The following is a 24967-nucleotide window of genomic DNA, read 5'->3' on the forward strand; positions in this document are numbered from 1 at the left end:
CGGTGAGTCCTTAAGGGAACTGGGCACATCCCGGCTGGCTAGCAGCAGGAGATACCTCACGCCCAACCATTAATTTGTCAGGGAAAGGCCTTGGAAGAGATCTATGTCACAGCTCATCCTTTTACTTACGCTGCTTCTGATTACATTCCTTTTCTCAGTGCATGAAGAGCAGGAGTCAGGAAACTTCTCAAAGGAGAGCAGATCCCTGCAGAGTGTGAGACTTGACAAGAAACAGGTGTTAGACAGGTTCAGACCTCCATTTCAGAGAGAAAATGACTGCAGAAAAAAATGAGGGCAGTAAGATGATGACTGTTAAGTCCTAAATTTTGTAAAATGTATTCACTTAATTTATAATTTATTCAGCTTCATTTCCCTTAAGTTGCTGGCTTGCAACAGTGTAGTCAAACAGATGCTGCCATGGAAAAGTAAATTACCCTGGCGCTCAGTATAAATAACCACTTTTTCTGATTGCTGAATTAGTCTCCTCTGTTCACTGTCATGAAGAAAGTATTTGGGTAATCAAGTAAAAGACATGGTTGGGATAGAAATACTTTATTTTATCTCAAAAGAGGAGTAAGCTTATACAATGCTATGGTATCTGCTCCACAAGGAGTAAAACATTTCAGTATGCATCTCTCCTCCTTTGGTATCTTTTTTTTTTTTCCTTAACACCTATGATTAATAAGTTGGTCCTGAATAAGAAGTGTGAAAGAGTAGATACTGCTGCTTTAGTAGACAAAGGCAGTAGGCAGACAGTAGGTAGTAAAGAGTAGAAAATAGCTTTTCATTTTGGTTTGGATCCTAAATCTTCAGTTGCAGCAGCTGAAAACATGCAAGGAACAATTTGGGTTCAGTAATATACATCAAATCTAAGTATTTCCCATCAGCCATTTAAAGGTTAGTGGTCATAGTTACTTCTATCTTTCCCCTTTAATTCTTTTATACATGGTATATACAAAAGTTTTACTGCTCCCCTGAGCCCCAAGACTACTGTTAAAGTGTGTGTGCTTTAGGCATTTTTTTTTTAAAAACCAACCTCCACATGACTGGCAATTTTGTAAAAAGGCTGTATTACGAGTAAAAAGATCTGGCTGTTACCATTGGTTTAGCAAATTGTTACACAGGCAAGCTCCTCATTCATTTGTTCATTCATTCAAAAGTCATTCTGAAAGGATATGGGTTTAAGATTCAAATAGTTTGAGAGTCACTTTCATCACTAACATCTGAAGCACCCTTTCTTTCAGTTACAGCAGCAAGAGCAGTGTCCACTTGAACTTCTTCTTCATCGGACTGAATAACTGGAGACTCCCCTTCACTGGCTTCTTGGCTGGCAGAATCAGTACAGGTTGACGACAGCGATGACAGTTTCTGTCGTAACTCAGCCTGGCTCGGAACCTGAAGACTGATCTCATTCACATAGGTGTTGGAGTCGGGCCCTTACAGTCAGAAAAACAACAACAACAACAATCAAGCTCTGGCTCTGAACCAAGAAGTCAGCACATTAACTCAACTCAAAGCTGGTTTATGAGTGCATTTAAGCTCCTTTGCTTCTTCCAATGTTTTTGTGAAATGCCATAAAGAATCGCCCAAAACACAAAGCTGCCTTTGGGCTTTTCTGGCACTGTTCTCAAGTGTGTAAGTCACCGCTGGTTTTAATGTGGTTCTGGTGGTGTGCATGTCACTCACTCTAGTATTGCTAATACTTGAGATCAAATAACTTAGGATTGCAGGAGCGTTCCATCCTGTCGCAGTTAAGAGGTATAGCTGATGCCCTGTTTGCCAAGACTGCTTACTCATCCTCCTAACTCTGACTCGTGAAGTCCATACAGACTTCAGCATGTGCTGAGAATCAGCACCAACAGGAAAATCCTCCTCAGAACTCCACCAACTACCCGTCCAACAGAATGACACAAAAAACCCTGAGCACAAAACAAAAAACCCACAACCAAAGCCACAAATAACCTGGAAGACAGACAATAAAAGCAATCTCCAGATTTGACTAAAAATGAAGATGCAGAAGCAAAACAGAACCTTACACTACGGCATGGCAGAATTTCTTTCGTAAAGCGGTAGTATAGCTCAAGTAACTGGGAATAGGATTTTAGGACTATGCTTCCTGTATATCCTATGCAAAAAGACTTTTTCTAAGCAAATTCAGTGTAATGGTATTCGCTTAGTTCGAGAGTTCAGATTTCAAAGTTACTTATATCCCCTTCTCTGGCCAATTGTGGCAGTAAATAAGGAAAAATGGGGAAGCACCTGAACTCCCTCTGATCTACCATTTAAAGCCCTTTTTTTTCTTACCTGCTATGCCTAGAAACTGTTAGAGCACCCAACTTCGGCACTGAGTAACCTTAGTGAGAAAATACTTTCAAAAACCCTGTGGGATTTATATAACAATCTTATTAAAAAGAAGTTTCAGGACAGTCCAGGTAGAAATGAGCTGATGACAACACCTTAGCCCTGCCTAAGGCTGGCTGCAGCGCAGTTCACACTGCATTGCCCCACAAGTGCTCCTCACAGTCTTACCAAGTAACTCCGACTGTATTCTTAACAAGAAAACAGCAGTAACAACATCTGGAGGCAACAGAAGCTGCTTCTGCTAGAGCTAAGGTACACAAGGTATAGCTTGGGCACGCTTCTTGCCCCGGCTGTATGCAGTCTTCAGTGCTGAACTTAAACTTGGTCAGCAAATAGCCCTGCAGGTGACACTGCCTTAGCCTCTCTGGGACACAGGAGCTCGGGGGGGAAATGTCTTCTCAGCAGGTCTCGAGTTCAAACAGAACCCAGCACAACATGCACCACTGATGGCTGACCAACGTGTCTGCACTGACTGTGCCCAGGACGCCTAGCACGTCTACTAAGTCGCTGCCTCGGGTAACACAAATGGATACCGAGCTCAAGCGACACTAGGCAGATGTTTCCAGACACCTGTCTTTATGTTGTGCACACCTGCATGCATTAGATCAACTGACACACCACACCCGGGAGTGTTCTGGAGTGGCAGAGATGAGTCAATTTTTCAGTGCAGCTTACTAGCTAAAATGAAATGTAGCAAAACCAATGTCCACAGACTGGCACTGGTTATAGCAAGACAAATCTGAAAATGTCTTGAGCTTGTTTTTGTTTTTACCAGTTACTGACATAACTTACCTGTTTTTTGCGGTGCTCAGTAAAATAGTGAAATCTTTCCCTGACCTACCCACCTCTCCACTTCCAGCACAATGAACAGCAAAGAGTTATCTCATTTTCCTCAGAATGCAGACTACTGTGCATCTGACTTGATACGAGGATGCAAGGTCCTCAGAGCAAGGAAATCCCTTCTAATCAGAGTGAAACGGATTGTCTTGAGCCACAAAAGTAAGATTCACAAGGTTCTTCCACTGAGTAGTTACAACTGTGCCAGTCTTGCTGCAAGCCCACCCCACCTCTGTGTTTAATATACAGTGCTAGAACATTATTGCACTAGTGCATTATATTAGTGTGCATGCGTGTATATAATAGATATCTGTACACTGTAATACTTGCATTACATTACAAAATTAATACAGTTGTTCCAAAGGCTAATACATTTCAAACTGATTTAGGCAAAAAAACAACCACATTTAGTAGATTCTGTGCTTCCTTAGCTAATCCAGTTACACTGTTTGTTGTTAAGACATGAGGCCTCTTGATCCAACATCTGCCAAAACCAGCCTAGGGAAAACAGTCCTGGTTTCTGTAATTACTTGCATGCTCAGTGATTAACTTTACTAATACACGAACTGGATGTTCATCGAAAACCAGCCATCTGAATTTAGTTTTTGCAATGAAACAAAAACCTTTAGTTATCACGTCTCGACCACTTTCCATAAGCTTCTCACATTCACAGCAGGTAATAATAAAGAGGAAGAAAATTACCACAGGATATTCTTAACAGTTTTCTTCACTTATCCCAAAATATAGGGTAGGATTTAGAGTGCACTGTTCCTTCACTAAGTACTTTTATAGAAATATTTCAACTTGTATTTTGAAAAGAAATCTACGTGCATTTAAAGGAGCTTTGTCTTCCCCAGGAAAACTCATTTTGGCTCTTTTATTTTAGTACTAAAATAAGTTTTTAATTGGGAAAACACATTTCCCTAGTGGATAATGCAACCAGAATTACTAATGCCTTGCTGTAAGCAGACTCCCCCATCATGCTGCAACTTACCAAAACCTACATCTGGTTTTGTTCATCAGAACACACAAAACAAATTTTGGATTACTACTTAATCTGATGTAACTAATACCAACAGCAGTGAGAAGGCTACATGAAAGAGCTGCGGTATCAGAATCACTCTTTAGAAGCTTCCAGAACTGTTTTACACATATGCACTGCTGCGTTCCATCAGGTTTCTGACTATATCTCACTGAAGATACTGTATTATACAACTGGTGAGAATACACTTGAAAATACCAACTTCTGAATCTGTCTCTCAGAAAGCAGTCTTAAAAATAAAAAGCCAACTACCACAAATGTTCCACTGATGTTTGGTTTGTTAAAATGACCTCTATCAACGTCTATCAAGACAAATGCACCAGAAAACTTCATGTAACACACAACCTATCCATATACGAGACAAAGTTTTAGTAACCAGAGTCCAGAAGCAAGCTCTCTCGTATCGCAACTTCTGATGAACATTCTGAAAGCCACTACTGAAAAATATTAAATCTCCGTAATGTTTTATGAGGTAACTTCATTGCGTATTAGAGCAATTCTGGTGATTTATCACTTTGTTTCTAAGCACACTGTCATTACTAGTATCATACCCAGCATGGGAGAAAGCATATTATTGTCCTCGCCTCCTGAGTTTAAAAAGACATCAAGTGCTTCTTGGTCAGACATGTCCATCAGGTCCATCTGTTCCAGCATGTCCACGTTCACTTCCATGGAAGACATACTGCCAATTGGTTCTGTAGTAAAAATAGTGCAATGAGCAGACTGACAACCAGCTACGCAACGTTATTACCTATAAAGGCCTTAATAGCTGCTATGATTGTATGCATCAGTAATAATTACACCAGATATGGAAGGAGCGCACACACATCAGATTGCTCCGCAGCGATCTCAGCCCAAATCCAAAAAAACTGTGCAATCTTTGTTGTGAAACTAATGTCCATTAAAGCTTTTCAAAACTAAACATTTTTAGCAACAATGTTTATAGCAATAGCAGCAGATATAGGATAAGACCAGGCTCAGGGACAAACAATGAAATTTTCCATTTTGCAGCACTTCCCTCAACTAAAAGTCTTTTCAGAGAAAAAGACAACAACACACATTTAAACACACGATCACAAAGTGTCAATAAACAAGGGCTACGGAAACTAGAAATAAGAATTAACAGAGAGCAGTCATTCTTCCTCATTCAATCAATCAGTACAATTGACAGCAGTATACAAAGCCTAGGCTGATGCCCAATGTCTTCTCCCAGCAGGGGGACTTCACAGCATTAATTATTCAAGCAAACTATTTATTGTTGTCAGTATAAAACTGACAAATCACAAGGGAATTAAATACCTGGGTGAGCATCTTCTTCCTTGAATAATAAAGCACACAAACACAGAACGAGCATGTTCAGGGGTACTCGAGATTTAAGTCCAACTGCTCCATGTGTAGTATCAAATATAATTAACAGTTTAAGGGTTTATACAAGTTGAACAATTACACTATTAAAAGCCTTCATACTGAACCGACATAAAATTGCATCACTTGATGTATTTTTTTCTTCCATACATACTATAGCTCTGTAGTTTTACGTGTACTGTGGGATCGAATTTTCCATAGAAACAATTTATTTTATATGCATGGGTTCTGCATTATACTACAAAGCTGAAGTTCAGAAAGGTACGTATCCACCTCTCTCAGAGAGTAATGCATCCACCAGCAGCAGTGACAATGCTGATTTCTAGTGGGAGTGGATTATAGACACACACGCACGCACACACACACTCATCAGAAACTAGGAGATGCAAACTCAGTTCATTCCTAGACCAAAGGAATTTAAAATTTACATATCCCACTTCTCGGAAGATTGTCCAAGCAACCAATATAGAGCACTCTGCAGATTAATATTTATAGCACTTGTTCAGAGAAATCAAAATCTTGGATTGTATTCCCTGCTCCAGCATTGCAAGTGACAGCAGACCTGGTCTCAGAGCAGGGACAAAATCTCTACATTTTTCCTGCTACACGAATGACGTTATCTCCTGCTTTCTTTCTGGTCCTACAAACCTTTTGGGCCAACAGATGGATACCTCCCCCACAGAAGTGTCTGTAGTCTATGGCATTCTTGTGCTTTAACTAGCAGTGAGATGCCAGACTTGACTCATAATAAGGAGAGCACTTAATCTGTATTTCTCATGTCCAAATCACATACTCTGCATATTACATAGACAACATAAGAAGCTACCATCTGGGAACTGTTTTCAAAGACAACACTGACATTTGCCTACACCTTTAAATTTTTTCTGAGGTGTGTTCTGCCAGGTGATGATCCCAGGCTTTGGAACTTGAGTGCACAGAAGCGATCACCTCTACCCACATTGTCAAAGATATGGATGCTCTCATGAGCTGCAAAGAGTGCTGTTCCAGGTGTACCTCAGAGCTTTGCATTCCCTCAGACAACAGGCAGAGTGTCTGATTGATTTTCTAAGCTGTCTAGTTCCCCTGGGACCCAAAGGTTGCTTTAAGAGTTTATCTAAATTTTCAGTTCCACCAAGGAAGAACGTAGACATCGCAATGCTTCAGCTACAAGCAATTAAACCATTGCTGGCTGTGACCCCTAAACAACGTTCTCTATGTTGTGAGTTTGCGGATGATACATAAGGTATTTTAAAACTTGCCTCGCCTCTCTGCTATCTGCAAGTATCCTGTAGAGAGGTACTGTTCCATGTCCTGCTGAAAGGCTTCTTCGAAGAATTTCTGACGTTCCTTCAACTTCATCTGCTGGGTGTGCTCCATATCCAGAACCTTCTGTGCATGTTCAGCATCCAGCTCAGCTGAGCATAAAACAAACAAACAAAATAAATAAATCGTGTGCATCCCCCTGCCTCTCAAAATTTGAAAGCTACGGCTAAGTTCAATAGTGACAGACTTGTTAACACAGGCTGTTATAAAGAGGAGACTTCTGTGCTTTGCAACTATATTTTAAAACTGACAGGCTAAGAATACTATATCAGGCAGCATCATCTTAACATTAAAGTGATATAACTATTTATCCTGAGGCAAGATGCAGATTTCTTGAACTGCATAAACTACAACGCCTGAAAGCACCATCTATCAATACCCAGGATTTCAGAATCAGCTAGTGCTGCTGCTGCTGTTGTACATATGTAACACACACAAAATTAATTATTTGATTGCTTCAGCACATTTTCATCACAACCCGTTAATAAGACAAGTGGAAGGATGTGTGTATATGTATGTATACATATCTGTGCAAACGGAGAGATACACGTACGTGTGTGTGTATGCACATATCCGTGTGAGGCGTTCTGGTTTTGTCAGCCTCCAGACAGACTGGGAAAATATCTTGACGAGTATCTTGGATGTAGTGCATGTGCATATCCAGAGAAGCTGTGGAGGCAGCCTGACTCGACATGAGGTAGGTAAACAGTACTGCTCAACAACAACAGCACACAGTCAATAATAGCAATAGATAGGGTCTCTTCTGTACACAGCAGTGAAGGATGGGCCGGATGATGATGATACGGACACCAAAAAAGCAGAGCCAACTGCCATGAATTACTAAGGCAGTACCAAACAGAAAAGGCCAGCTTGCATAACTTGTTCAGACATACAGCGACAGCCAAATTTGCTTCTAACTTATCTAATGCTGGGTCTCTAGTAGTTATTTCTGCAGAGAAACAAGTATTTGGCTGTGTTTCAATAGATCTCCTTCCAGCCTGTTTTGCTCTACAGGAGTCACTGGGCAGACGAGGTACAAAGAAATGAATTGTCGTGTTCATTGAAGAATAACATCTTCTAGGGTAAGATCTTAGCTGTTGAAGTACTAACTGTAGCCAGACTACTAGCAAAATATGCTTTAGCAAAAATGCTTTGGGGAGAAATATACAAATTGGAAGTGCTCCTCTCAAAAGTTCTCTGCCCATTTGCCTAAACTGGTCTCACGAGCTCTCTGCTTACAATAAAAACAAAAAAAGAAACTGCTAGCACGGCGGCTGATGGAAAGGGTGCTTTTTTTTCCAAGCTTTCACACATCAGACAGACACAGCTAGAATATGGCATCCATATGGATAAACGCTGAAAGAGCATAATGTTTTCTAGGATAAGCATCATGCCAATCTTCCAGGGAAAATGCTATATTAATGATATTTTAAAATAAGGAATTAATTAAAAGCATTTACCATAATGGAGAGTACTATCAAAATCGAAACTATGTTTTATTAAGCCAGACAAAATATTAAGAGAGCAGTAATTCCTTCTGTAGCCTGCATCAAGGTCACAGTCCACACACAGAAGCAACCGAGCTGTGATCGCTGCCAAAAGGAGCTATAGAACTGGGCTGGCAAACCAAACATCCATTAAACCATCAATAAATAAGCTGAAATCTTTTTCTTAAAGCAAATTTCAGAAGTAAAAGATCAGCGTGTTATAAGGAAAGCACTTTCCTTTAAGTCAACACATCTTTATTACCAATTACACAGCTGTGTACAAGGACTCCGTATTCCCTGGAGCAAGCCCTTGACTACAGTCCCGAATGATAAGCAATTATTAACAGCATTGTGGATGGGGCAGAAATGCTATTCAATTGCAGTAATAAAAGCCAGCGGCTCTCACTGACAACAGAAATTTCCTATCTTCTAATATATTCTGACAGCTTTGCACTCTATATTGGTAGTTCAGGATATTTTAAACCCCAAAATAGAGACGGTCTCCAAGAAACATATGCGACCGATACAACTTCCCTAGCTCTGCATTATTATTTTTTTTTTTTTCCTCCTTTTGCCTCAGATGTTCTGTTAACTATTGCAACTATCACTGGCCACAGCTAAATGCTAACAGTTAGTTGCCTGCTGTACTGACATGCTCCAAAAAACCTCACCATACGCTAGCTGAAGAGCTCCAAAGTCAGCTGTAGAGGGTTAACATCGGGAACCTCGCTGCATGATTTCACACTCTGCCAGGTAGAATAAAAGCTGCTGCTTGGCTAAGCAAAAACGAACTGCCACACCTGGGGTTTCTGTTTGTCGTCAGGAATGTTAGGGATGGCTACAACAGAAAACAGGTGCATATATCTATATATATATATATACACGTTTTTCCCACAAACCTATTCAGAACTATGTTTCCCATAATCCAAGAGTAACTTTTATGTGTTTATAAAATGCTGAATTGACCCAGCAAGTCTATTAAGTCCCGGAGTTCTGAGGAAGACAATATCATCCATCATCCATACACCCTCATGCTGCTGCTGTCCACATGTGAATTCTTACAGACATCACTGAGAACTGACACGCTTAAAATATTATCGCATTCACCATACAGTGGTACCTTTGAGTTAGTAACCGCATCATTTCTGAAACACGCTGCTGTGTGCACGGGGAAAAAAAGGCAGACTACAGCAAAAATGCTCGCTTGTGACTCGACGCTGACTTACAGGAGTTGCCATGATAACCCCCACACAAGGAACTTCAGTTCTGAGCCAGCTATGACGGTGGGGAGAGCAGGACTAAAAACAGGCAAAATACTTCTTAAAAACTGTAAACTGAGGTGCTGATGTGCAGTGTTGTGCCCCGTCCCCAGGAGCAGCCCACCGGTACCGTCGCAGTGGCCAACCCACAGCTCACCTCCCTTGCAGCCACGGCATGGCCTGCTCCTCCTGAGGCCACGCAGAGACGGCGCTCTTCCACCCGACTTCTACTTGCTACAAAACCTCTTTTTCTCCAAAGCGTACCCAAAAGCAGGCAGTTGGGTCTGCCACTGAAGCAGCCCTCAGCCCAAAGCACACGCAGCCTCACTGAGGTGCCAAAGGGCCCTCACCTCTTCTAGTGAGGGGATTTACCTGGCAGATTTGGGGAACACTGTTTCCCCCCAACACCTCAGCAGGAGAAAAAGCCACAGTCACCGTTGCTTCTGCCCCTGTAGATCCTGCCTCTGCTGGTTAATGGGCCCAGGAAAGCTGTGCCAGCTAATTCCAGTCATTAAAAGGACTGCTCTCTGCTCTTAAAGGTCAAAGGAAAAAAACAGTGCTGGGAGAGTAATTGATTCTCCCTATAGGTGTCATCCCAACAGCCCTTTTTCTACAAAAACCTCACCATATAGCCGTGCAAATAGGCCAAACACACACAAGTCACGGCATTGCTAAGAGACTGACACGTGCTACACATTTGAACTGCTGCCGTAGCTAATGCTCTTCTCATGCAACCAGCTAAGGGACTGTTTTATACTTTAATCTAAGACATCATGCACTGAACATGAGATGCTGGAGTTTAGGATCCTGAGGGGAGAGAGGAGGGAGCACGGCAAGCTCACTACCCTCGACTTTGGGAGAGCAGACTTCGGCCTCTTCAGGGATCTGCTTGGTGCCATGGGACAAAGCCCTGGTGGGGTGCAAGAAAGCTGGTTAATATTCAAGGATAACCTCCTCCAAGCTCAGGAGTGATGCATCCCAACAAAGAGAAGTCAGGCAAAAACACCCTGCATGGATGAACAAGAATCTGCTGGCCAAACTCAAGCAGAAAAAGGAGGCCTACAGAGGGGGGAAGCAAGAGCAGACAGCCTGGGAGGAATAGAAAGAAATCATCAGAGCAGCCAGGGATCAGGTTAGGAAAGCCAAAAAGCCCTTTTAGAATTAAACTTGGCCAAGGGCAAGAACAAAGGCTTCTATGGGTATGTCAGTGATAAAAGAAAGACCAGGGAAATTGTGCACCCTCTCCAGAAGGAAACAGGAGACCTGGTTACCTGGGATATGGAGAAGGCTGAGGTACTCAATGACTTTTTTGCCTCAGTTTTCACTGGCAAGCACTCTAGCCACACCATCCAACTCTGTACTGGGTCTGGCTGGGATGTTAACTTTCCCTGCAGCAGCCCATACAGTGCTGCGCTCTGCACTTGTAGCTAGGACAGCAGTGGTATCACACCGGTGTTGTGTCTGCTGCTGAGAAGTGCTGGCACAGCATCAGGACTCTCTCTGACCCTCCTAGGGGGTGGGCAAAAAGTGAGAAAGAAACATCAGCAGGGCAGCTGACCTAAACCAACCAAAGGGATATTCCATACCATACGATGTCACACTCAGCAATAAAAGGTGGAAAAAGGAGGAAGAGGGGAGGGGTGGGCTCTCGTTGTGAAAACGTCTGTCCTCCTCCCAAACACTGGCTACGTGCGTTGAGGCCCTGCGTCAAGGACGTGGTCAAGCATCGCTCATTTGTGGGAAGTAGAGAGTAATTTCTTTCCTCTGCACTTCCACATAGCCTTTACTTGTTTTGTTTAGTTATTCTCTCTCCCCCTCCCTCTTCCCCTTTCCCTTTTTTTCCCTTTAGTTGAATTGTTTAATTAATAATAATATTTCCTTAATTATATATATATATATATATATATATTTCCCTCTTTAATTAAATCATCCTTATTTCAACCTGTGAGTTGTTCTTTCCTTTACTTCTTCCCCTCCTCATCTGAGGAGGGGGAGTGAGAGAGCGGTTGTGGTGTTCAACTGCCTAGCACGGTAAAACCACCACAAACTCACAGAAGGCAAATGCAGGGACTGGGAGAATGAAGAACTGCCCAGTGTAGGAGGAGGTCAGGTTCAAGACCATCTAAGGAACCTGAAGGTGCAGAGCTGGTACTGTTCAATCTGGAGAAGAGAAGGGTCCAGGGAGACCTTACAGTGGCCTTCCAGTACCTAAAGGGTACAGGAAAGCTGTGGAGGGACTCTTGGTCAGGGAGTGTAGTGATAAGACAGGGAAATGGCTTTAAACTCAAATAAGGTAGATTTAGATCACATATAAGGAAGAAATTCTTCACTCAGAGGGTGGTGAGGCACTGGCGCAGGCTGCCCAGAGCAGCTGTGGATGCCCCATCCCTGGAGGTGTTCAAGGCCGGGCTGGATGGGGCTTTGGGCAACCTGGTGTGGTGGGAGGTGTCCCTGCCCATGGCAGGGGGGTGCATTGGATGATCTCTTCCAGCCCAAACCATTCTCTGATTTTCCAGTTACACAAAACCTGTTTCCTGAATAAGTATGGCTACAAATAAAACAAATTAGAAGAATGACTACAAAAAAAGCAGCAGTTGGAAACACTGTTTTGAGACTGATATCACATACCCTAGACATGACATGAAAGTGAAAGATGTCAAGCTGTCCAAACAGATGGTTTTTGGTGCTTTTATACTGTTATCCAATCAGTTTACTTCCCCTCAATTAATGTATTACATTATAGTTCTCATGTGAACTGGAATCAATAAATGTATCTGTTCTAAAGAGGGAAAGATATGGAATAATACAAAAACTGGAACTTAAACTAAACACCCTTTTTTCCTCCTCTGCAGTTCATCTGTTTTTTGTTAGCTCATTCAACCAGACCATAACATGTATGCAAGTACTCTTCTTAAGGAGTTTTGCTGTCAGTAAACATATCAAAGTTTCAAGTAGCTCTTCACTGAACTCACTCCAGGTTTTTGATGTTTCTCCAGTACTAGGTATGGCATGTGGGCAAAACTGGACACAGCATCCAGACGTAATCAGCGTTGAGCAGGGGAGGATAATCCCTTACCTTGCTCTCCTGGCTGTGCTCCTGCTCCTACAGCCTGTGATGCTCTGACCTCCCCTGATGCCAAGTGTGCTGCTGGCTGATACCCAGGGGGCTGCCCAGTGCACCCCAGGGCCTTTCTGCAGAGCTGCTCCCCGCCCTGTCAATCCCCAGCCACTCTCACTGCCAGTGCTCCTCCTGCCCAGCTGCAGGGCTTTGCTTTTGTACCTGTTGAACATCTGGAGGCTTTTGTCAGCCTGATCCTCCAGCCTCCCTCTGGGTGCCCCTCCATCACCTCCTCCAGGAAAGGCTGGTGCTCTGGTCATTACCAGCATCCCGGTGGAGTATGGTCCATTAACTGCCACCCCCTAAGCCAGCTGGCCGAACAGTTATTTACCCCTCTTACTGCCCACCCATCCGGACTGTAACTTCACAATTTGCCTACAAGCATACTGTGTGAGACTGTCAAGACTTCTATACTCCCACCATTAGGAAGTTGGCTGTTCACGGAACCTTCAAACATTGGCATGATGAAAACATAAAAACAGACAACAGATGACAGACAACCAACTTCTCAAATACACTACAACTGGGCAATAGAGGTTTACAGCTGCCTCATTATTTAACCTCTTAAGCACAGTACAAAAACAAGACAAGATGCTGGTGAGTGCCTCAAACAATACAGGTTTTCTCAAAAATGTTCGAGCTATTCCTGATTGAATTTAGAAAACACTTCTCTAATGTGAGGAAGGAAGTTCGCTCTATACTTTGCTGAGAAGCAGTGGGGAAACTGGGGGAAAAAAAAAGGATATAGGTACAAAAAGTCTTTCTGATGCAAGTATGAAAGAAAACAAAATAAGAGAAAATGAAAAGATGTAATTGCTTTAAAACTCTTTAAAACTTTTATTTGCAAAGTAAAGAATTTCTCTCTCAAGTGCAAATTCAAATAAATGCAAACCAAAAATTAAGTCCTGACTGACTTGCCACCGAAGTCAGGTTTTTGCTAGAGTGCAGTGACACGGGATTTTGCTTCAGTCAGTGTCTCCAAAATGTCATCTCTATCGGAAAAATACACATAGTTTCAAACAAGATTTATTCTCTTGAAGTTCTTTTATGAAGAAATATTCCACTAAAATCAAGATTACTAAAAGAAATTTTGTTAAAAGACCAGCCATTAAAAATGATTGCATTCCTTGAGAATTTTCAACTAGTGTTTTTATAGATTGTATCAGAATATGAAAATGCTAATTATCCCAGAAATAATCCAGTCAAGAGGGGAAGCAGAGGTTTCACCAGTGCAGAGGAATTATTATTTAAGTTACCCATTAAGCAGTTTCAGTAAGTTGGCTTACCTTGAAAGCTCCTTCTAAATAAACAAATTGCTTACTTGAGATCCTTCAAAAATAGAGAGTAAGCCTAGATAAATATCAGAACGAACTACTGAAAGTAACTGCATGCATATGTCAAGATTCCAGTTATTAAAACAGCACCTGGAGGAAAAAGCAGCTTCCGACCAACACAACAGGAAACGCAACTTGGGAAAAGGTTTCCATGTAACTCCAAACCTTATCTGGCTACCAGGAAATCATTATAATTAAGAGATACTAAAAATACGCCCTACCAAACAGCACAAATCAGGTTCTAAAAATGTAAGTACATCTAGAATTAAAAAAAAAAATTAAAAAGAAAAAAAAAATCACACAAACTTTTATAACCATATGCTTCACATGGTGTGAAAAGAATGTGAGAGCTTGACAGTATTAGGATTGCGCAGGTCAGCGAAGCAAAAGGTTATCACATTTACTTTTATTTGACTTTCACATTTTTCCTTGTTCTCTCCTACTTTGTAAAGCCTTGAAAGCATGAGGTGACCTTTCTGATGGCAGACCCCGGGCTTGCTTACTGCAAACGAGGATACACCTGAGCTAGGGAGAGACTGCACCCAGTTAACAAAGGTTTGGGTTTGTTTTGTTTTTTAACCGGTTAGTATGACCCACACAGGCAACTCAGGGCTGCAGTCAAGTCTACAGCATCAACAGTTAAAGATGCCTTCCTTATATATCAAAGCATAAATCCTGCCTTGCCCAACTCTACTTTTTTGCAATGAAACAAACAAAACATCTTACAAAGAAATAGCACCCATATGGCACATCACATTCTTTGAATTGCTTTCACCTTTCTCTATTTTCTGCAAGTTTACGAATACACCGGGTTGAGGACTCCTCTGTAAAGTGGTGTACAGCAGCATAACAGACTATGGCCTTAGAACCTGACCTGCTGTCATTCAGAAACTGTAGGAATCTGTTTGGACATTTAATTTTTCATATAAATATCCTGAAACCTGAGTATATTTGCCTACTTCTCTATTAAGAGAAGTAACTAACTTAAGAGCAGATCCATGTTCCTGTCTGAAAATGGGACAGTCACTAATAATTTTCAAATTTTTAAAATTGGTTTTAACTACAGGCAAAGTCATCATGGACATACGGTGCTATGGCACATTGCTGTTTTGATATCCATGCTTGTTTTGGTATTTTTCTGCCTTCAGATGTTCAAGCGCAGGTCTCACAAAAGGTGGGAAAGTTACAGCAAAAGGTTTAGGTAGGGAAAATTCTTTCCTCCAGGCCTACACTTGACTTTCTTCTGGTTAACAAATCTACAATCCAGCATTTTTCAGTTTCCTAGTCCAACTTCATTTATGGTTCCAAGCACACTAAGTGACAACATCTGTCTTTCTAGAAGCCAGGATTTAGCAACATGATTTCTGTGGGATGCAAGTCCCAAGAACCCTCCTCAACTTGCGCAAGGACAGGCTCTGGAAGGAAGAGTGTCCTCCAAGTTCCCCGTTCCTCCTTTAGTCAGATTTCTACCAACTAAAAGAGAAAAGGTGACAAAGGAAGGAGAACATTGAACAGAATTTCCCTAGTATAAGAAGTAATTCCAAAATAAATGAACTGGAAAGCATCTGAGCTCATGTGCTTCTTTCCTGCCTCCCTATAAATCTACTATTTATGATACCGTAACAACAATTCTGTTAGTAAACTGCCAAGCATTTGTTGTCAATATAAAATATCCTGACATGTATCTTCAGTATGTATAGGTTTATTTCTGAAGACAATCTGACTTTAAAATCTAGCCACACATTACAGAAAAATCCCACTTGTACAGAAACTGTACTTCCAAATAGTTCAAATGACTCAGCACTAGCCTGCTGTCATGGACACTTATTTATTGTATACACTCTCAAATCACTGTTTCTTTTGTCTCACCTCAAAATACCCATTCTAAAATGGAAAAACTAATCAATAGCAAATCTAAAACCAAAGCACTTAAAAATAGAAACCACAGAACAGCAATATTCTATTCAGGTTTGGGGAAGTCCATGAAACTGTCCCAGCTGAGGTTAATAATATTCCATCATCCAAATACAAATTGATCTATTGAACGGTTCAATTACTATCTTCCATTCCAAGAAGGTAACCACATCTGCTTTGGAACTGGAAAGGTCTAAAATAAAGATAGGCATATAGCTTCTGCTACTACAAGAGTAGTGCTAATCTTACCATCTGTGCTTCTCTGAGGTATGTGCCTCTAGATCAAATGATATGCATGTACAGACACATAAATAAAGTATGAGAAACTGTTTTGCTGTCTCTACACATTGTGCACATGCTGAAAATATGGGTTCCACAACATGGCAAATCAGCTGGCAGGTATCAGCTTTTATTTGTCCTTACGAATAACACCAAGTCCCAGACCCTTGTTTTGGTGAAACTCCTTTCCACCCTAACTACAACCATCCTCAGATATACAAACTAGCATAAACTTGCCATTTGGTGCTCAACTAAATCTTGCCCCAGAAAACGGAAGGTGAACACATTTTTGTACTATCGCCTGTTAACTAAAACAAAGTGAGAGTTTCACTCCATGTTGTATTTTCAGAATAACTAGTTTTCTGACCCGCACATGAAGTTTACACCTCCCTCTCCAGGGGGAGGTGTAGAGCCTGCCAAAGAGTCTACATGCTTCAGGGCCAAAAGGAAGAAGCTGTGGATTCATAGTCTCAGTATGTTTCAATCTAATCTGATCTACTTTACACCAGGTATCTTATCTTTACAGGCTTATTTCTTGTTTCTTTCCAGGCTCTTCTGGACCGAATACAAACAAACAAAGCCCAACAAAACAATAAAAGAAAATGTATTTACATTGCAAAGAATCCAATGCTTATAGAAAGGTTTTGTATTTTTCTATTTTCCCTGGACACAGACCAGATTTGTTGAACTAATTGCTCTGATAAGGCTGCCTGATGGGCAGATACAACCCTCAATACCCTCAGATTCTTTGTTAAAGCTCTCAGGACAAACCCTCAAACTCCATTTTGAAGTAATTTCCAGGTAGAAGGGATCACATTGAAGGAACGCTCACCAGGCAGCAGCTTTCGCTTCAGGTGTTAGAAGACAAACGGAGACACTTCACTGTTCTTAACTTTTGAAATTCAAAATCCAGTTTTCAACGGACATAGTCAGCTATGTTTTCATAAAAGCCTGGAAACTGAAAAATGTCCTACTATATTCATCAGTGCTAGGACAGGCTGATCACTTTGGTTGACAGCAACACATTTCAGACTAGAAGAAGGCTATTGTTTTTTTAAAGGCACACTTCAAAAGAAATGTTAAATTAACACAAACAATGTCTGCTTAATAAGAAACAGAAAAGACAAAAAACCTTCCCTTCACAAAAAATACACAACCATTTGAAAGAAAAATTGTTTCCTCATCTCTTCCACATGATATGGAATTCAATATGCATTACGCAAACTATATTTTGTAACAAGTCTGCTCTACAAATGCGTGGCAAGTAACCACGATGAAATGTCTACATCGATCAGAACTCTTGAAACTTTTTTTTTTTTTCAATAGTGAAGGGGACGATTTGGTATACTCAAGTCATACTCTGTGTATTTGATGCTGGAAATCATTCTAAATCATCAGTCTGCTTTCATCTGAAGCCATCATAAAAGTAGAGTTCCAAAAGCACAGAGCCTGGGAGTGCGACTGCAGTCAATCAGCTGCGCCAACTATTTCTCACTCATCAGCAGTCATTTTATGTTAGTGTTAAGAACACTATGGCCTCGCTCTAAAACTTAAGTGGGGCTGTCACTTTAATGGAGCCTAAACTTCACATTTTCAACAAACAAATACATCCCTTATTTCAACAAAAACCAGCCAATAAAACCACTCCATTCCTCACATACAATTCCAGTTTGTTTGTGTGTCAAAATCATAGAATCATAGAATATCCCGAGTTGGATTTTCATATGCAGTAATTTTTTTTAAAAGACCATCATAAGCCAATCATTTTATCAGCAGCAGACGGAATACTTCAAATATTTGTTTCTTCTCAATGACTTGGTCTATTTTCTCCTCTATTTCTGTCAAAGTAATTTCTTCAATACAAGCAAAAAAACTGCTACTGTTACTGCTTTCTTAGATGTCAAGAAGGAAAAGGACCATTAGATTACAAATCCAGTCCAGTTCAAAACTGTTCAGTGACTGTCCCTAAATGTACCACACTGAAGAATAACTTTGGAGCTCCTAGTGGTGACCAAACTCTTGCGTTTTGATGCAATTTGCAAAAGGAGACCATTCATGCTAACAAAATGGTATCTAGGATCATCCTAAGAGGTCCTACAAAGTAATATGAGAGGGCAATAATTTGCTGACAGCTATTGGAGATGCTTTACCAGTTGAGGAATTTTTACCTGCTGTCCTGAGTTCATTATACACGGACTAATGGTTTTGACAGGCCAGCTTATTTGTTTTTTAAAAAAGCCCTATTTATCTTCAAATACAAAACAAAGATGCCGTCATTCTTTTTAAAACTGAACATGTAACGGTGCTATTTGCTAGTAAAATTAATTTGCAACATTAGCAATGCCATTTCTTTTCCAGGCTTTTTGTCATCTTTACAAGAGCTCTACTCAAAATACATTACAATATTTTATAACTTACAAAACTGTTCTTCAGGTAATGTGTTGCTATTAATTTAAGCCAAATGGACCAAAACAACTCTATGAGCACAAGAAAAAGAAGAGAACCCAAACCAAAACTGTACTAATTTCAATTCTTAAGAAACAATGTGGCTGAGCATAAAGCAGTATTTTCAGAATACGTGACTACTTTCATGGTTAAAATTTCTCATTTTCTACCAAGGAAAGGTATTATGTAACAAGACACAAAGCATCATATGATAAGGGCAGAAATATCCACTGATTTTTTTTTATTTTTGAAAAACAGAAGAGCTTAAGTGAAAAACAGTTTAGTTAACTCTTAATCACAATCCCCACCCTAAAGACATTTTCAGTATGTCAGTTCTAACAAAAGGATATTGAATTTCAAAACTTTAAGCTTTTTTCCATGCATCTAGTTTTCACATATTAGAAACCAAGCCACTTGCTTCTTCATTTTATTTTGTACAGAATAAAAATGGTTCATATCTCATAAGTAAAAGATTTAACAAAAAAAGAAACCCAGACAAAACTTCCAGCTTGCAAAATCCTAGCTGTCTTTGAACAGCTCAGTTGCAGGAATAAATTCTTCTGATGAACTTGAAAAACATATTTTTTAAGATAAGAATTTTTGGAGAAGAAAAAAAGAGTCCTGAAAGATGATTTGCTACCACTGGCTTGACAACTTCCTTGTGTGCTGCTTTCTAGAATTGTTCTAAATTTTTCAAATATTGCAATTTTAAATATTAGAAGAGGAATAAAGGTCTTCCTTAGAGATAATGTCAAAACACTTCTATAATTTTACTGCTCATTCAGAAAAGCTTCTGCGACTTTGCCATGTCTATTTTTAAAGACATTTAAGGACAAACCTTGAAGAGCAACCCATAAAGGCAGTTGGGGAACAAAACCCTGCCTTCCTTACAGCTACTACATTAGGAGAGAAGAGTGTGGAGGGTTTGCTTTTCATGTTGTTTGAGCTCTGAAGAATGCCTCACGCTTTAAGTCTTCCAGGATTTCAGTATTCCACATGGTAACCAATATTTGCTACTAATTGGAAGGGAAACTACCAGGTCACAACATATTATTAGTTTTGAAATTTTTACTCTGAAATCATTCGAGTTTTTACCACACTTCTTAAAGATAATCAGACTACGCTAGTGCATGAACGTTGGCAAAACCAAGGTAGACCATCACTCCCCAAAAGATTAAACCTGATTTTACAGTACTATATCAGATTGGCACCACCACACCAAGGAAACACTCGTGGCTTGGGATAAAAACATATTTTCTGGACCAAACAATTTTGAAGAACAAACCTTTCTGGTGTTTTTTGTTTGCTTGCTTTTAAAGAGCATCAAAGTCTCCCCTGTCCTCCTGCAGCTGGCATAAAATGGACGTCAGGTGTAGAAGCAACAACCACCACATTGTCAGCTCCAGCTACAACCATAACAACAACCGTGTTCAGCCTTGATGCACTGCAAGTCTGTTTTTGCATTTTAACCGTTAATTCCTCAATGGCAGCATCGGGCATGCAATCAGTGTAATCTGAACTTGTGTTCACATCAGTTTGGCTTGCAGTAACAGATAAATTGATTTCCAAAGTATGCCATTTAAATCAAACTGATTTAAGTGACTGCAAAGTGACTTTGTTTTCAAGTATTGTATTAAGCTGGTTTAAAGACACTGTGCAAAAACTGGCAGGTCTTCAAATGTATTCAAGATCTAAGATCTGAAATATAGGTAGGCAAGTTTGACTGGTTAGCATAGCTAAGTAACTAGGTCATCTGTATCCTCACAAAAAAAGAGCGTAGTTGACAGTTAAGTCTTTTTCATTATTTAACGTTTGATTTTACACCTGCTTCTTACGAGGAGAAATAATTATCTGTAAAGCAGTTTCAGACTTCCTAGGTCTATCAGTTGTTTAGCCCAATACCTCTACATATACATAACAAAACGGGAGACACACAGACAGCAAACTGGAGAGAGGCTGCAGCAGATGCATGATGTTACTGATGCATCGGTGGAGCAGGAGACAAGAGAGAAAAAATATGAAAGGAAAGAAGATCCAAAGTAAGAGAAATGAAGACGGAGCAGGGGAGGAGGGGAAGGGCAGCTGACAGCTCGGATTGCTGAACAAAGCTAATAAATAAAACATGACCCTTTACGCTGGGTTTCTCCAGTCTGGCAGAGATTAAAAAAGTTGTGGGGAGAGAAACAGTCCTAACCAGGAGAAAGAGACTTAAAACAGAGACCCAGGCTGCTTTGTTTTATTAAACCCAAACACTAAGAATAAAATCCACTGCAACAGAATTGGCCACTACCAAAGAAATCCGCGCTACTGAAACTAACGTACCAGGCAAAAATAAAACCAAGGAACACCAGAAGCAATTACCAATGAGTGAGAAAGCACACACAGAGTGACCAGTAATTACTAGAGCCTATACCTACAGTAAAAACGACCTGACAGATATCTGACACCTAGGATACAGTATCTTATTCAGGCTAACACAGAAAAGCCACAGAAAGGATGCGTAGACGTCAAAGTGACAGTCAGGAGTGAATAAAAGCAGAAATTCAGGAAGCTGATAAAAGCACTTGCAAGGGGGAAGGGAAGAAGGAAAGGGGCCGACTGAAGAGGGAAGTCAATGTAATTAGGACTGTGGAACCTGTAAAATACACTTCCTATGAGATCAGTCCTTTCAACATGCACAGCCATTTGAAATCTCTCCCCACACCTTCTCTTCTTCCAGAGCATGGAGAGCACGTAACTCTTCAACATCTCCTGACACATCTTGGGACAGCAAGTGCTTATTTGTGCCTGGGCTGTGATACACTATGAAATGCAGAATTAATTCCTCTGGCATCTGTATCAATTAACTTCTGCCATTATAGGCAGTTTAAAAACCTTCACCTTCAGGCCAACTAAAAATACATAATAATTTATGATCTTTTCCTTAGCTTCTGAATATGCAGAAGGCCCTATTAATTTCATTTTTCGTTTCATTCTTTAGAATATTTTAGCAGTAATAAGTCATGAGTACCTTAAACCCCACAAAATGTATGCAACATTTACTTCATAGCGTAAGCATGAAGTTGATTTCTGAAGAAGTTCAGTTTCTTAACCACTACCCTACTTCTCTAAACAGCACATCTCTGCACTAGGTGATTTGTGGCTTTTCTCAATTTTAACGCAATGAAACTCACGGGCTATATCTGTATAAGGGGTACAGCCACACATACCTGCAACAATTCAAATGGCCCCTACATAACTGCAAAATGATTCTGAAAAAGAAAACAGAAATGCTGATTTTTAAAGCATTAAGATAAACCCCAAGTAGAGGGGTACTGATCCAATTTTTGCTTACTTTCATATCTAAGCTTATATAACGTACCTCTAATTTAAAAGCTGAATATCAACTAATTTTAAAGGAGGGTATCAGTAGAGCACAAGATGGCCTTTATTAAATATGAATTATTTGTTCACAACACATTCAGCATGACAACAGAAAAGCAATGCCTTTAGGCCACCATTACATCTGCCCTGTTTCCTTTCCTTTCTTCCTGTCTCCACACATCTGCTTTGTCAGCCCCAACAGCATCTGTATCACATGGGCAAAGAGATTTGTTCCGTCCTTTACAGAGCAACCAACAGTAATTTTATTTGATACTAACACAGAAACAAAATTATGATGTTTAAGACTTAACCTTTCAACAGAGACGGAGGCAGAATACCTGCCACATCCTAGCTGCTGCTGTACCCTCCAACAGATGATACTGCATTCAATTTCACTGGCTTCACACAGGGAAAATTTAGCTCATTGTCATGAAAACCCAAATTTATTTTTTTAAATAAAAGATTAAATGTGATGGAAGCGGGTTACAAACAATATTATGCTCAGACTTCTGGATGTTTTTTTTTTTGTTTTTTTTTTTTTTAACACAAACGATGAAATATTTTAACCCAGATCTCATGATCTGGGTTCAAATGACCTTATCTGTCCCAGCGCTTTGCTACCAATAGGTTTTCTGAACATGGAAAACATCACAGCTATAAGGTCTTGCAAGAGAAACAAACCAGAGATAGCATCTGGTGCATGTACTGCCCTCTGTATCGGTTGCTGAATAGACTGGAAATTATAAACAAGGGTTGAGCTGGTGCAGGGGTGGCAAGCAACCACAAAATACTGTGGGGGCATTCCTCTTCTACTGGTACACGTATCTGGATTCTGGGATTGAATGAACGATAACCCAGGAATGTATGCAGTTTGAAGTGTCTAACTTCAAACTGTTTTGAATCTCACACAAAGTATCATCGCTGTTTAGAACAGTGACTATGCAAGGCTAACGAGAACCGAGGCATGCATAAGGAATCAAAGTAACATCATTATTACCATTTCATGCTCTATAAAGCTGTAGACGGTTGGTAGAAAGCCTCCTATTTTGAAACATACTTGCTGATATTATTCCCTTTAAAGTATTTTTCATGAAGTTCTTATTTATTGAGCAAGTTCCCTTGACAATCCATGTGTTTATATATGCAACAAATACAGTACCAACATCAAACAGTGGCTGCATCACACAGAGACAGATCCAATCATAACGAGATGAAATTTTGATCCAGAGGAAGAAAAAAACCATCAAGACTTGATAATACATCAAAACTGGATTTTCATATTAAAATTGGTAAATTTGGTCCATTACCCAAGAAAGTGAATTCTTCCCAAACAACCATTAAATATGTAAAAGATTACAGATTTTTATCAAGAATTAGTTCCTTTCTTTCACTCAAAAATCCATGCTGCAAGGCTCCCTAAAAAATGCTTCTTTGTCTATATGTATTTAGAACAAGGTATTTTTTACAACATTAATCTGAGATAAAAAGATATGTAAACCTTTCATTAATTTATTTTTATTAATTCTATTAAAATACCTGTATTTATGCCAAACCACCAGGACAATTTTAATAAAGATAGATGTTAAGTACATACTTAAGTACAAAAGCATTGTGCTCAACGTATTACAAATAATTTCACGTGAACACCCTAAGTATTAAAAGGTAAGAATGAATTACATTTTGCTGTAGAAGTCTGCAAGGTAGCAGTTTCCACTTGCTATTCAAAGTAGGTCAGAAATGATACACTTGCACACTGCTATTATAATCCATTTTCAAAAGTGAAAACTGTAATCATATCACCAGCTATTAAAGAGTGATGCCCTCCTTTTTCTAATGTTAACTTCAATATTTTCAAAACAGTAAATTGAATGATGATACTCAACATTGGGGAAAAAAAATCAACCCCCCTTAGAAAATGCATTTGATAAGCATGGATCTGTATTCAATTATTTAGAAATTAAAACAAGAAATGTTATTCTTGAAGTTGCAGGTCAAACAAAGAACATATTTACAGCAAATTAACCTCAAACTATATAGGTCGTATCTGAAGATTCTCTATTTGGAAATGCCCCTCACGATCAGATCAGCAGATACTGAGTTCTACGCACATTTAAAGTGAGATTACATAGTCGGACATTTTACATTCTATTTTGTTTAAACAAAATATTCTTCCATAGACCTAGGTAGTTTAAAAGATTTCCTCCCTTCCCCTTTATCACTTGTAGGGACAGTTGTCAGATTCGAGACAGGCAGCAGTCATAGTCAAATCAGCCGTACTGGGAGCATAATACACATCCACCTAGTGACTGCGGTTACATAAACTGATTCAGCAAATTAATACCACTCCTTCTGTCTCCCAAAATGCACGTTACTCAGCTTGCTCAATTACTAAGTCATTACAATTGATATCTTTGTTTCAATGCTAGGAGAGAGAAAAGAAAACTAGGAGAGAAAAAAAAAAAAAAGAAAAGAGCAACTGCCAGAGCCCAGAAACTGAACTACTTTCTCATTCAAGAAGAGACCTGGCGGTCAGAGCTGAGGCTTATCACGTAAGGCAGCACACAGAAAGGCCATTTGCACTTTCACTGCTCATGCTGCACTCAGCCTGCAGACGAAAGCAGAACTCAGATTTTCAAACCATTCCAAGATTTTTGTAAGGAGATGTAAGAAGAAGCCCTGCAGCGCATCATTTCTCAGTTGGTTTGCAGACTGGATTGCACCTAGCCGAGAGGTGATGGTACAAAAGAACAATACGAAGTAGCTGAACTATAAAACATAAAAGAGATATGTTAAGAAGTAGTCAAGAAAAATATTTTTCTAGGTGTATGAACTTTCTGACT

The 24967-nt window shown here is 40.0% G+C and overlaps 1 protein-coding gene across 2 annotated transcripts in view; it reads right to left on the reverse strand.

Moving 5' to 3' along the window:
• Positions 1 to 536: 536 nt before the first annotated feature.
• The window catches only part of DTNBP1 (dystrobrevin binding protein 1), an 85283-nt gene continuing 60852 nt past the window's right edge, over positions 537 to 24967 (reverse strand). For both annotated transcript variants that reach the window (XM_035316757.1, XM_035316756.1), the window contains 3 exons: positions 6865 to 7020; positions 4792 to 4935; positions 537 to 1436 (listed from right to left, as the gene is read on the reverse strand). In XM_035316757.1, the coding sequence (XP_035172648.1) occupies positions 1189 to 1436; positions 4792 to 4935; positions 6865 to 7020 (548 nt within the window). In that variant the 3' untranslated portion in view covers positions 537 to 1188. The remainder of the gene's footprint in view (positions 1437 to 4791; positions 4936 to 6864; positions 7021 to 24967) is intronic.

Source organism: Oxyura jamaicensis, chromosome 2, assembly GCF_011077185.1.
Source record: "Oxyura jamaicensis isolate SHBP4307 breed ruddy duck chromosome 2, BPBGC_Ojam_1.0, whole genome shotgun sequence".
Classification (NCBI taxonomy): Eukaryota; Metazoa; Chordata; class Aves; order Anseriformes; family Anatidae; genus Oxyura; species Oxyura jamaicensis.